A 14,708-nucleotide genomic window follows, 5' to 3' on the forward strand; every position below is an offset into this window, starting at 1 on the left:
GTGTTTTATCAAGTTACGCTCTGTTTATTACAATTTTGCAAATTTGATAAATATTGGTGAGTCAGAATAGTAAAGATGTTTGGCATTGCTTTGATTACTCCCGATTCCAGAAAAATACAGCTCTCATTTTTTTGGATTTAAAAAATATTATCCTGTTTTGATAAATGAATCATAGCTAAATCCTAATCCTTTTTTTTACAACTATTATTATGTCTTAAATATGCAAGACATTAACAGCTGCTATCAGTGTGATGGTGCTGATGGGATGGCCCCAAGACAGTGGTTAACCTACCGCTACTAACTGCCAATAAAAGTCAAATTTTAATAAATAGGTCTTAAACATGCAATTTTGCATGTTTTCTAACAATTGCAGTCACAAAATTCAAAGATTTAGAACCAGTCTAAGCACTCAAAATCTTGAGTATAGGCTAAGAGCTTGCTCATAATTTTAATATCTTACAGTAATTTTGATTGGTTATAAAAGACATTCAGAAATATGTTTTCCAAAAATTAAAATGCATAACCTGAAATTAGTCTACAGGTCTTTGGGCATGATTGTAAGTTACAGCATACAAAAACACCCTAAAATGCATGTTTTGGCCCAAAAGTTGACCAAACATTAAAATTAATTGACAGTTGGAACTAAAGGATTAGGATTTAGCTATGTTTCATTTCGCAAAACAGCTAGTGGTGTACTGAGCAGGGGGGGCAAATGCCCTGGGAGCCATCGAAAAATGCCACTGCAAAACAGGATAATATTTTTTAATCCAAAAAAATTACTGCTGTATTTTTCTGGAATTGGGAGTAGTAACAGCAACTTGTTAATTCAAATATTTCCCGTTTATCAAATCATAACATGTTTTTAGTAATAACTTAAAATCCAGATAATTGTATTTCTTCTCTACTTTTAATTCCACACACAGCTTTTGGTTGTACAGTCTGCCCTGTCTAGACTAGAGAACACATACAAGCATGAGATAGCTGAGAGTCATAAAAGAGTAGCTGGACCATGTGAATCAGGTAATGCTATTGGTGTGTGTTTGTAGGGAAGGAGTCAAGAGGTGTAGTCCGAGTCCTCCCATTGAAGAGGTACTGAACCTGTGTATGGGGAACTGGCTGTTATTGGCAATACAAACATCCCAACTGTCCCTCATTTTGAGGGACTGTCCCTCATTTGGGGTTTTCCAAAATGAAAAGGGGGACATTCCTGCTTTCTGAAAATTTCAGTGATTGCAAATTTAAATGTAAGAACAGCAGAAAATGATGCAAATTTCACTTTAAAATGTTGCTATAGCATTCTCTTTAGTCTATTATGATAAATTTAGACCTGCAAAACCTTCCCTGAATTCTGAAAGTATTGCACACCTCAAGTCTTTGAATTTGTTGGTACCTTGATTGTGTACATGTACAAGGTTTTGGCCTCAATGTCCCTCTGTCTAACTTCGGTAGGTTGGCAGGTCTGGCAATGTTCAAATCAGTTTTTTTTAATTTCCACTTTGATAGAGGGTGTACACTCCCTGTTCCCTTGATGTCATTGCATTTGTAAGTGTCCCAAACAAGGACACTTGTCTGATATTTTCACAACTGTGGACACTTAGCACAACAAGGGTGTCCACATTCTCCTGATAGGTGATAAGATGTAAACAGCCTATGATAATAGAGCATTCATTCGTTTGGGAGTATGTTTCAGGGTGAGTTAATATAGTACAATTTATATATGTGTTGTAAGTATGTCAGTGGTTTGGCTAGTGGGTTCAGGAATGTGTGTCCACAGGTTTATATAACATCCTTGTTTAGCATGTTTATGTTTAGGGGGGGTGGGGGTGTGTGTGTGTACATGCATTTGTGAGAAGGTGTGGGGGTGCGTACGTGTTGGGGTGTGTATGTATGTGTGAAATTACCCTTAAAACGATATTAATAATATTAATAATTTGTTTGTATTCCTTTATGCTCACAGACAATCTGCCTGAATCTGTTGTAGAACTTAAACGAGACTTGGAAAAGGCCAATCAAGATATCACAAAAAAGCGACAAAATGTAGAGAAACTCAAACAAGAGCAGCAAAAGCAAGACAATATACAGGATAAGTAAGTGCATTTAAAGTGTTTACACGGAATCAATACATAGTATTCTTATAGAAGTGAAAGTCCCTGGTGCAAATCCTGGAGTAGTCATTGGAATTTTTCACTGCCTTTTATTTATGTATGTGGAGACTTGTGTTAAAAACCATGATGACCTAAAGGATTTATCATAGTACCTGATGCACATACTTTAAGTGTGTAACGTATTATTACACAGTGCGTCTTACTCAGCTGCTCACACGATCTGCCGATAGTGGAAAACAGCCTTTAGACTCTTCCACTTGGCATTTCTTTTTCTTTGTCAATGTTGTTGTCCTCTTCTGCCTCTGGTTCCTCTTCTCTGTACTCTTCTGGGAAAGGGTAAATTTTGAATTTTTACATATGTGACCTGCTACCACGAAATCAGCGTAAAGTAGCAAGGTGTTAGTCACTCAAAACGCCCTGGCTACTGCGTTGGTGTTCACTCACCTGTTAAAGCCACTAAGTATGTCTCTATGTCCTTTGTGAATGGTGGCACAATGGGCCATTCAGGAAGGATAATACTACTAGCTTGTACAGGTGGCGGCAAACAAAGAACATCAATTTAGTCAGACCAAATATTTCGAACTACCAACTCAACAAAATGATTATAAAGTCGTGGTGACTTTACGCTGAGTTCATGGTAGCAGGTCACATATTGTTAAAATAGAGATCATTTCCTTTTCAACTCTTGCTTTTTGCATGGAAATCAGATTTTCCTATCCTAAGTTATGGAATTCGGGATGTCTTGAAAGTAAAAAATTAGATATCGTCCTGTAAAGAGAAAATTTCAGTCTGAAACTTTCAAACAACATTATTAACATCACAAATTTGCAAAAACCTCAAATGCCATAAAAATTACCCTGGCTATTTTATGGCTGTTTCTCCATTCACTGTTATGCCTAAAAGTGCCTCCTTTTGACTTACATGTCCCATATTTTGTTTTCACTATAGTTTGGATTCCAGCATCCAAGCAGCTGAATTAGACTACAAGATTGCATTAGAGGAAACAGCCCTTGTAGCATTGCAACAAGACCAAGCTAGACTCTTCTGCAAGCTGGAATTAGCTCTAGCTGATCATCAAGTAGCTGTTGAGAAGGTAAATAAGACTACAGTTTTAAATCAATCATGATGTTCTCTCACTGGCATAGACAAAACATGGATAAGTTAATTTGATTACAAAGTTAATATCCCTAGAGGGGTTACAAGTGTACATTCTATTCCAGTCGAAATCCATACACCCCCTATTAAAGACATAACCTTAATCTCCCACATAGGGTGTGCAATAGAGTCATCCACTCCTGTAACCCCATTTGAAATTCACACCCCCTTTGTGGAAGAGTAAGGTCATGACTAGGGTATGTGGATGTCAACTGGTTTAGCCCAATTTTATTACGGTTACACCAACTTAAAAATTCAATTGAATTAACACAATGTGCCACGTGTGCGTAATTCCATGTGTCTTGTGCATCTCGTAAGCATCACATGGGTAGGTTGTCATGGTTGAGTCACATGGAATGTGGCATTTGTCAGATTGTGTTACTTCAATTCTATATACACTATGCGCCACAATGGCCTCATCCATAGTTCAATAACCGCAATTAAACAATCATAGAGCAAAATTAAACCTCAAGTTGCAGAGTATGTTTGTGTACCCAAATTTCCAAAGGACGGTCATTCAATGAATTGAGGTTAAAGAAATGTGCCCTGATAGATGAGCATGTTGTGGATCCTAGTGATAACTGTTTGTTGAACCTGACCTGAGGATCAGGGGATAACAAGGTTAGATCAATTAATAGCCCAAGTATAAAAGGTGGGGAGATTTGAAATGTCAATGTTATTTTCTATCCCCATCAAACTTTTCAGAGTTGTAACAAATCATGTTTTGTGATTTGAGATAAAATTATGGGGCTGACATGAGTGATGTTTAGTGAATACTAAATGAATTTGTACAATGTTTTGAGTGACTTGTCTAGAGCTGAAACTAGGCCAAAAAGATTCCATTCAACTCAAGCTGAAATTAATTTAGGTGACCCATTACAACTCTCCTCCCTGCTTTGCTTTGGAATTAAGAATAATGATCATTCATGTAATTATTTTGTGTAAGCTAATCCTATTCCTAGCCCCAATCCTAACTCTACACCCTAACCATAACCCTAATCTAACCTTAACCCTAATTTCATGTATAATTACATTGTTCACCTTGATACTTTTTTTCTTAGGCTTTGATTATGTGATTGTGTGTTATAATTGTAATTTCATATTTGTTTGTTTCTGCATCTATGGTGCAAACTATACTGATACTCAGACTGTCAAAGTTAGGGTAAGATTACCAGAAGACTGGTCACTGAGTCACTATCACACACGGGGCATCACGGTGTAGATCTTACGGGATATATTACACAATCACCATGTATCATACTGCTGCAGCAAAGTTGGCACAAACTATATGAATCAATAATATAGCAATACAATGAATTGCACATGCAGGACTCTCATTATCCCCAGCTCTTACTGGAGCTGATGTGAGCCATGTGACTTTTTTCTTTTTCAAAAATTAGGAAAAAGTAAACTGACCATTAAAGAAAACCTGTATTCTGCTCTTGAAACAGATTCATCAGGATAGTTCATTTAATTGAGGAAGGATCTTTTTCAGATCCAGTAAAATGATACTCACACAGAAATATTTCAATTCCTATCAGGAATCTTGTTCACTCTGGTACTGATTGTTTTCGGCAACAAGAAAGTTTGGTGACATCATCAAAACCAGACAGAAGTGTTGCCGGTTCTAAAAAAATCTAGAAACACCAGTACCAGAGTGAACAAGATTCCTGATGGGAATTGAAATATTTCTGTGTGAGTATCATTTTATTTGATTTGAAAAAGATCCTTATTCAATTAAATGAGTATTCTGCTGTTTGATTGCTTAGTTATGTGTAAGTAATGATTTCAACATGCAGTAATGTTCTTGGGTTTCACAACTTTAACAATTCAAAGTGTTCATTTTAAGACTTATTTTGCAATTGGTCGAATAGAAATATACTTTATTATATGCTGCATGGATTGCTCATTAATAATTTTTATCACAGTTCATAAGTTCCGATTCAAGCTGTTTGAGATATGCATCAGATTTCTTTCAAAGGTGCTGCTTCTTGAGTTTTTGCCTGAATTCAGACTTTTTCAAAGTCCAAATTTCCATGCTGTCATTTATTTTCAGCCCATTTTGGGACCTTTTAAACCCATATTTATGGGCTGTTTCAGTCTGTTTTTGCCACCAGTTTCAGGCTACAGAGTCGCATCTCTGTTTATTTAATCACACAACACACTGCATGCATAAACCCAGCAAACACAAAACATTTGACAGAAAACATTAAATGTTGGGTTATATAAAGGGCAAGCACATAAAGGGTATAAAATATTTTAATAACATTCAATTTTAAAAACTTGCTGTGAAACATTCCAAAATAATATTAAATCAGTGTTGACAAAATATTTTGCAAAAATGTTTGCCACAAATTATTTTACAATAACATTGTAGTGTTTTGTTCATGACCATTAAACAACACAACATTTAAATGTTATTATAACATTTTTAAAACATTTTTGTGTTTGCTGGGAAGCTGCACTTATATTTGCATGGTAATTTTCCAGTGGTGAATTATATGCCAAGTGCAACCTGTTATATTAATCAATCACTTGCAAGATTCTTTTACCATGTAGGCTGGTTGCTCATACATCATTCCCTTTAAGATTTCTGACACATTTGTTTTTAAGCCAACTTCATCATATTCTTTGAAAAGGATTTTTTTCACACATGTTACCTACTGAACATATCTTTTATAAACTAAATTTCACTCAGAGATTGATACTAATCTTGGACATCCAAGAAGCAATCTTGGGTGTCTAAGGTTAGGCGTAAATAATCGTATGTGTATTTTGAGCCAGGAAATTCAAAACAATTGATAGCCTAGAATGATTTAGGGGTTTGGGGACATTAATGACCTTTGGCAGTTTTTTGGCAAAGACCTGTAATTGAACAATAGTGTGTAGTGTGCATCATAAAGCTTGATCATTATAAAGCTATACACATGTAAGGCGTAATCAGTATACTGCAATATGCACACACATAAAATGCACACATTTAAACTAGCTATTTTAATTATTGTTTGATGAGTGTGCCGTCCGAGCTTGAAATGACAGGTGGGCCATCCAAGCTTGAAAACCGTACCTCATTTCTATGGCAACTAGTAATATATGTGTCTGTCCATATCAAAGCGATGCACTTGTCAGGTGCTACATGTGTCTCTTTTGCATAATAGTTAGAAATAAATACCATACTCATCTCAAGTGGTTTCAAATCATCCCCAAGTCACATGGTTTAGGAATACAGAGAACATTCCATATCCATTTGACTTGGGGATGATTTGAAATGACCTACACTTGAGATGAGTCTGGTATTTATTTCTAGCTATTATGTGAAATGAGACGCATGTAGCAGCCGACAAGTGTATCGTTTTGATATTATGGACGGACACTTATACTATAAAACTGCAAAATATTGCTCTTTTAGCATGATTTTTTTCTGAAACGTGGACCCATGTTTACCTTGTTTTTGCACTTTTTGGATGATTTTTCAAAACATGGATCCATGTTAAAGGATTTCTGGGAACAATCTACCCCCATGTTTAGTGATTTGTTTAAAATGGAAGACACTTGTTTTCCTCTACATGAGCTAAATGCCATCATGGTTGGTGGAGTCGGGAATCTCCTAGGTTAACATCTTTGGATTATAAAGAAATTAAAAGGTATTATTTCTCCATTTTAATAGCATCTGACAGAATTCATGACTCCTTTCAATTTCAGGCAAAAAGCAGACGATATTGCCGACCTTTGTACCCTGTCCTGTCACCACCATCTATGCAATGTAACACTGTCATCTTGCCATTAAATATAGACTTGGCTCAAGAAAGCCAAGGCTTACAGCTTGCTGATAGCAAGGACCAGAGAGGTGTAGTTGTTGAACGATGTCAGTCACAAGGAACACTCAAGGTTGGAGACAGGTATGTAACTTTTGCTTATGATAATATCTTATTACAGTTTTTATAAATTTACATAGATTAAGTTAGAAGTGTGACCATCAAGCTGGATAAAAATGTCATAACATGAACTTACAAGATGCAGAAGACAATATCTTTCGCAATGTTGATACACATCACACTGATGTTGCTAACAATCAGGCATAGAATTGTGGACATTCCCAATTTTTTTATTAGTGCATTTTTTTTAGTATCCCAGGAAAAGAGGAGAAACCAATTTTCAAGAAATGTGAATACCCATGATCAAGTTTTCAAATAATAGCAAAAGGTGTGTTACCTATCGTATCAAGTATTTAGGCCTAAACAATTAAAGTTAAGTTTGAACTCTAATCGTAATGCTAAACTTTAACCCTAACCCTGTATGAAGCTGTATCTCAAACCGTACCCATGATAAACAGGGGCCAGAGGATATTATGAAGTTAACCTACATTAGAATCAAGCAGGTATTTGTTGCTAATTTGTGTTTCTGCTTTCAGATTATTTGAGGTAAATGGTGAAAATGTGAGTAAATCGGATATTGCAGAAGTCAACAGTTACCTCAACAAAAGTGCAAAGGCCCGAGTAGTAATCCTCAGAGATCAGCCAATCATAGAAGACAATACAGCCAATCTTGCCAAAATGAAACAGCAGCTATCATTGGTTAGTCAGCAGCTGGAATCTTCGAGAAGAGAGAATAAAAATCTCAAAGAAGAAGTCAGAAGGTATGAACTATTAACACTTCTTGGTCACAACCCATAAGTGGGAATATCCCCTTCCCTGCGCATCCAACATGGCCGTCATGACATGAGCGGCCATCTTTGATGTGCAATGGTAATTCAAAAACTGTTCAAATAATCATTTGTAATTATGAAGTAATTGTATTTTCTCTCACTCGCATATCCTTGATGGAACAACAGAAATGTTTTAACATTCAAAGTAACTCACCCCCCCCCCAAGAAAAGTACAATTTTTTTTAATCTAAAAATTTTCAATTTGACTCAATTACACAATTAATGGGAAATGTTGTAAAAGATTTTCGATCATGATTTTTTGAAGAAACTAAATTTGATCACACTTGTGTAGCAGTGGGGATTTGTCAGTGTGTGGGGTGTGTATGATTTGGACGATGATATCCTAATGTTTTTATGTTAATTTTCTCTCATGATTTAGGTTGCCCTCTAGAGACCCAAGTTATAGAAACAACACAGATGAAGGCATCAATTCAGCAGCTTCAGAATGAGGTAGGTTGCATGAAAGGCTAAAATTATTTTCTTCTCCGGTCGGCTCCAGATGAATCAACCTTTTTTTACGCGCTATTAACCAATCGAGGGTTGTAGGGAGTTTGTTGACAGTAACGTCAGACATAAACTTGTCTTTTTAATTCTGTCTTTAATTATAGCTGGAATTTTATAACATGAGTGTATAAATATGGCAGTGGGATCTTGATTTGATGATTTGGGATCTTGATTTGATGATTAATTATTACAAACGATACAATAAATTTAATCATCTGTCATTAGACTTATAGATATAAATCTTTAAGCTTTCCTTTTCCTGCACTTTTCTTGTATAGCTTGCATCTTCACAAAATAGATCGGAGCAATTAGCAGTAGAACTTGTAGCATCTCGCAACTCCCTTGATAGAGACACACAAAGGGAAAAAGTAAGGCTTGAGGAAGAGGTGGATGACCTGAAAGAGACTGTATTTAGATTACAGGAGTCTATGGAAGCTAAGGTAAATAGAATAAAAATCCCTTTAAAAGGGAATACCCAGGCCGTACGGAGGTCACATGACTGCACAACCCCCCGGACTGCCCCACCTTAGCTCCACATAGCTGCAAAGAGGTAGGCAGTGTATGCAGTAAGCCTATATAAAACACAGGTCTTCTGATCAGTCAAGAAGGTGGTGATTCAACCAAAGAACTAGTACTCCACAACTGAGCTATGGATTGCTGAATAGGCCTAAGTATAATGAACTACCTGTACGGCTACTAGCCATACTGGTACTACATGTTGCCCTCTGACTGCAGTCAGAGAGCATCAGTCCCCATTATGCCAATATGTTTGTATATAAATGTATATATATGAATGCATGTGGTGTTACTATGCTATAGAACATTTGGCTCAGAGGTCACAGCTAGGATATCAATTTAAAGTAAATGATTTGGTACATGAAGATCAATCAAAACTAATTATGAACTTGTGACGGCCAGATTTATAGTGACCTTCTCTGTCAAACATTGCACAGATTCTCATGTTGAGTATCTGTGATTTTTGTGAGTGAGAATGTTTCACTGGCAAATGCTTAATCAATTCAATACTTAATTATTTTGATAAAAGTAAGCCTATATCAAACAGTCTAAGTGGAATAACTTGCATGATGGGAGCAGGAGTAGGTTCCTTCTAATGGTTCCTTCTAATTCAGTCTGTGATAAGAACAACAATGCAATTCAAATCATAGATGTTTAAGAAGTGTGACCTCAGACCAGCCAGCCAGCTAGCCAAGTTCATGAATTAGTGGCCATGGCCATTCACCGGTCAACTTTCATATTGCAACATCATCCCTATATGTCAAAAAATAACTTCATATAGGCTACAGAACAGCTGTAGGAATAATTGTCACGGGGACTTGAATGAGGTTAATATTCCACCCATTCCCTGGGTAAAGTCAAGCTCTACTGAATATAGTTTTATGAATTTTGTCATGGGGAGTGAGGTTAGTTTTTTAGTAGCCTGCAGATCCATTAGATACTCTGCATTATCCTGTAAAATAATTTTAATGGGGATGAAGTTAATGCATTTGGCTACTTCGTTTCAAAGTAGCCAATTTGGGTTCAAAGGACAAGGTCTAAACTGAATGTAATATCACCCAGGGCTGAAGCCTGGGTGAAAAAAAGGAGGTGATCTCATTTTCCAAAGGGGTTCATGGTGTTAGCAGGGGTGGCAGGTTTTGTTTAAACATCTTATATATGTTCAGACAAGCAGTAGTTGCTATTTGCATTATTTTAGTGAACCAACTTCCTAATAACACAAAGGTCGGAGGAGATGTTGAGGTAAGAACTTTTGATAGTTAGTGGTCACCAGGAATGCAATGGGCTATTCCATTTAAAATCCAAATCCACACTACCCATGTGGCAGATTTTGGAAATATCTTCCACAGGGGAGTGTGAATTTCAAATGGAATGAATACATTAGGCAGCTCCATTTGAAACTCACCCTCCCTCTGTGGAAGATTCAGGTTGAATCTTTCTCGAAGGGTGTATGAAATTCAAATGAAGCTGTTTTTAAATGTGTGCTCATTCCATTTGAAACTCATACTCCTTCTATAGAAGATATTTCCAATAGAGGAAATCAACAACTTACAATGTGATGCACAAACTATGCATTTTACTTAATAATGACTTTTTATACACAGGGAATGGGGGATGGTTATGGTTTTACAATGGGGGAAAGATATTGAAATATGCATTAAGTCACAAAACATTTGGCAAAAGTTAAGTTTCAGTTCGGGTGCAATGAAGTCTCCTGGAAGAAGTGACAGCCATATAAAGCTGCTTCAATTGCAATCTATTACTGAATTCTATAGAAATGATGATAGAAAAGAAGATGCAATTTTCTCACCCAGTATTCTGATTTCTAAGTAGAGTAAACGTACCACAACATAAGTTAATCACAACTTAATAATTATTGAAATGGGCATTCGTGGTAATGGCATTCAGAGCTGTCCAAATGTCGCTATATGAGTGATTAAGAGGTGTAATGCTCATAAGACTTACATGTTCCAATAATCATAAGTTTGATTTGGTTTGATTTTGTGATTTAGCTTATTCACTGTACTTGTGCATAAATTAAAATTTGTTATTTAGAGTTCATATTTAGTAATTGCTTCAAAATCTGAGCCTTGCAGAAATGGCACCTATATGTTAAGCTTATTATAATATGTTTTGTAACAAGTTGTCGAATTCCTCAACATTCACCAAAACACTTCTAAATTTCAGGATGCCAAGCTTGCCTCTGTAATCCATGAAAGAGATGCTGCATTAGAAAGATCCCGAGAAACTACGACAGATCACAACGACTCTAAACCTAAACAAAGTGCAATGATAATAGGAAACGAAGATGACTTGCCATTATGGGAGTCTCTCAAATCAGCAAATAAGGTGTGTATGCAAGGTGTTTTTTACCAAAACTTATTTAGAGGTTACAATTAATTTGGAGGGAAACTCTCCAATTCCTCTGGACCAATTTACTAAAGATGTTGGTCCATAGGGCCTTTAATTAGCAGGAACACTGACACAAGATTTAGTCTACTGTACTGATCAACACATTTTTGTGCTACATTGGTATTCTGCGCAAGGTCCTTGGTGGAGCAAACCTTATTAAGTAGGCCTAATGGGCATTTCTGCATTTTTTTAGGGCTCAGTGCCACACTCACTGGTAGTGTAGAAACCCAAATCACTCATATAGCTGCCTTGGGGTGACCAACATCAGTGCGGAGGCAGTTGAGGCATATCCTGCTCTGCCATGGTTCCTTAGGCACCTGTTGGTAGTGGTGGAATTACCAAATTGGGTACTTGTTGGATGGTGTCTAGCCTTTTCTCTACAGTCAGTCTACCCTGAAGTACAAAGTACTGACGCGGACGCACACACTGTGCCGACTTTGAAGGCACGCATACCTGCAGCAGAGATGCAGCACTACACATTGTTAACGCGCTGTGTACATGCGCGTTGTCACTTTGTACTTTAGAGTGGACAAACTGTAGAGTCTTGCTACTTCTTTAGTGACCTCAAGTGGAAGATCACTGCTGAGCAAACTCTTTTTGGATTTCAGTCGGCTGGTGGCTGGGATTTGTCTATAAAGAGGCAAAGAGGTTTAAATTATAAAGAGTCTTTCAACTGTTACTCAGATTTACTGGTCACATCTTACCAGTCAATCGGTACACCTTGTTGATATTTTTTGGTTCGGGATAGCCAGTAATGCTGTCTTAATATAATACAACGCTTAATGAAATTTGTAAATTCTGTTATGTAGGATTCCAGTATCAATTAATTTGTGGTATTATTTGTATTTTAACAGTCTGAAATATTAGAAGTATTACGAGAGGAAGTAGAGGAGGCTGGAAGACAGAAGAATTACCTTGATCAACTCTATACACTCATGCTGGAGAAAGCCCCTGAGCTGCTCAATCAACTAGAAAGTGAATGTGAAATCAGGTAAATATGGTGCAACACTGTACAACACAAAGTAGGGAATAAGCAGGGCCGTCGCTAGAGGGGGGTATGGGGGGGTGTGACACCCCCCAATACACAATTTTGTCGGCAAAATTTGACTGCTGTCGGCAAAACCATGTGACTGTTGGCAAATGTAGTCAAAGGTATGTGTGATTGTCGGCAAATTGTGAGAGCCATATAAAAGATTAATGTGTTATGAAATTGTGTTGTTGTAACGTAATAGACATTCTGTGAATGGTATAGTAGTTACTAGTTACAAAAAATCTTTTGAAAATTTTTTTTTGACTCCTACCCCCACTTTTTAGATTTCTGAACGCCGTCCTGGCTAAAAAAAATATTGGGTCAACAAATTACAAGAAATTTCTGTCGGCAAACCATACTGTACACCCCCCAAATCATATTGGTCTAGCGACGCCCCTGGGAATAAGACATGGTTTCTATTATTACAGAGGCTAGTTCATGTATGCATTCTGCTTACAATAACGATTGGAATTCATGTGTAACCAATGTTCAATTAAAGTTAAGAACCTATTGTTTATTTAAAACATCCTTTGAATGTGAAAACTATGTTCACTTACTCAGTCGTAGTAAAATATCTAACTTCTGTAAACTTCAGATAAGTGCCCACAATCTTATGATTGAAGCGAATTCGCCATTCTACACCTCGTATTCTACCTGAAAATAGGATTTGTACTAAATGTGATCTTGATGAACCCGAGGATGAATATCATTTTATTATGAAATGTAAGCTTATGATACTCTAAGACAGGTTTTTCTGTCTGATATTAAGTCTATTTTGAATACCACAAACTTAAATAACTATGATATTTTTATTGCTATTATGGGTGCTAAAGATAATGATATTTTACAAATTGTGTGTGCTTATATTAATGCAGCTTTTTACTGTTCGTTCATGTTAATGTTTATACATGTAGAAGTGTTTCTTGTTTTCATACTGTTCTTTGTATTTGTTTTCTGACTATACCTAGTTGTTTGGTAATTGTCAATAAAGACCGCATAGGTCATTGAATCTGAATCATTGTGCTTACAATGAAACTACCATTTGTGCTGTAAGTTACAGGAAGTTGATATACAGCATGATTTAGTTGCTTTGTAAACATTGTTGTAGCTTTAGGTCAATTTGAATTGCTAACAGTTGTTTGAAAATAGAAATAAAAGAAGTTATAACTGTTGTCTTACCATGGGTGCCTTCCAACTTTACTTTATTCTAGATAGTATTTATCGTTTTGTGCAATTGTTTCGGGGCGGGTCCCTGTCAACTTTTTTATGCAATATTATTTCTAATTTATAATATAATATTATTGTTGTATTCCTTTATAAACTGCATTTATATGTTGTATTGTCCTGTTGTTTAATATGCCTCATGGATGTTTGAGCCTGGTCATGTACCTTCTCAACCCTCCTGTCTGGCCTTAAATGTATTCTTTTCAATATATCTGTTTTTATGTGTATTATGAATAAAATTGAAATGATGAAACTAAACTTACATTAGCCTGATCAAAATTTTTAGAAATTGGATCAAAACAAGAGACAAACGTGGGGTTGTTGAATCGCTCTGAAAGGGAACATAACATGTTGTTACGGACTTCATTAGAGAGCCAGGGGAGCTACGAGAAATAAAATTATTATTTAACATGTTTGTTGAAAATTATTACATTTTCTGTGTTTATCTATATTACAGTGAATTATCAGATAATGGAGAGGAATTCTGCTGATATCTGCTGCTGATGATGAAGAATTTGCTGCTTCTGCTGACTATTAAGTTGAATTACAATCCAACACAACACTCACCTACCAGCACTGCATAGGCAAAATGAGTTCAAAACCTTGTTCGTTTTACGTGATAATCAAGAAGAGTAGTCAGACATCGCTGATGGACCCTGTTGAATACTATAGTAATTGGGTTTTTTTTAAAAAACTATTACAAAATACTTGTGTATTTTATCTACTGCTGAAAGAATTTCAGTTGTTGTTATTTGTTAAGCACTTCAACAGAGGTCATCAGCCTTTCGTCATCTTGTGGGTAAATCGATGCGGTCCCATTATTGTCATTGGTGCGAATCTGTGTAATCTTCAAGATTATCACATGGTTTTCTTTATACTTGAAGGTAATTATATTGATTCCCAGGTATTGATTTAGCCACATGATGGCCGAACATGATGTTACACTGCCAACCTCGACCATATCGTTATGAATACGGCAGAGTGCCGAATACGCAAAATTGCTGTTCTGAGCAAACGGCGTTTGAAAATCTTGGTACTATTCCATTAGTCCTTCTGA

The 14,708-nt window shown here is 36.4% G+C and overlaps 1 protein-coding gene across 1 annotated transcript in view; it reads left to right on the forward strand.

Moving 5' to 3' along the window:
• Positions 1-14,608, forward strand: part of LOC140163844 (uncharacterized) — an 84,119-nt gene extending 69,511 nt beyond the window's left edge. Inside the window, exons 19-28 of the mRNA XM_072187158.1 lie at positions 924-1,020; positions 1,958-2,087; positions 3,054-3,198; positions 6,963-7,159; positions 7,672-7,919; positions 8,345-8,415; positions 8,748-8,909; positions 11,173-11,334; positions 12,252-12,388; positions 14,109-14,608. Of these exons, the coding sequence (XP_072043259.1) occupies positions 924-1,020; positions 1,958-2,087; positions 3,054-3,198; positions 6,963-7,159; positions 7,672-7,919; positions 8,345-8,415; positions 8,748-8,909; positions 11,173-11,334; positions 12,252-12,388; positions 14,109-14,142 (1,383 nt within the window). The 3' untranslated portion in view covers positions 14,143-14,608. The remainder of the gene's footprint in view (positions 1-923; positions 1,021-1,957; positions 2,088-3,053; positions 3,199-6,962; positions 7,160-7,671; positions 7,920-8,344; positions 8,416-8,747; positions 8,910-11,172; positions 11,335-12,251; positions 12,389-14,108) is intronic.
• Positions 14,609-14,708: the final 100 nt, after the last annotated feature.

Source organism: Amphiura filiformis, chromosome 11, assembly GCF_039555335.1.
Source record: "Amphiura filiformis chromosome 11, Afil_fr2py, whole genome shotgun sequence".
NCBI classification, from domain to species: Eukaryota; Metazoa; Echinodermata; class Ophiuroidea; order Amphilepidida; family Amphiuridae; genus Amphiura; species Amphiura filiformis.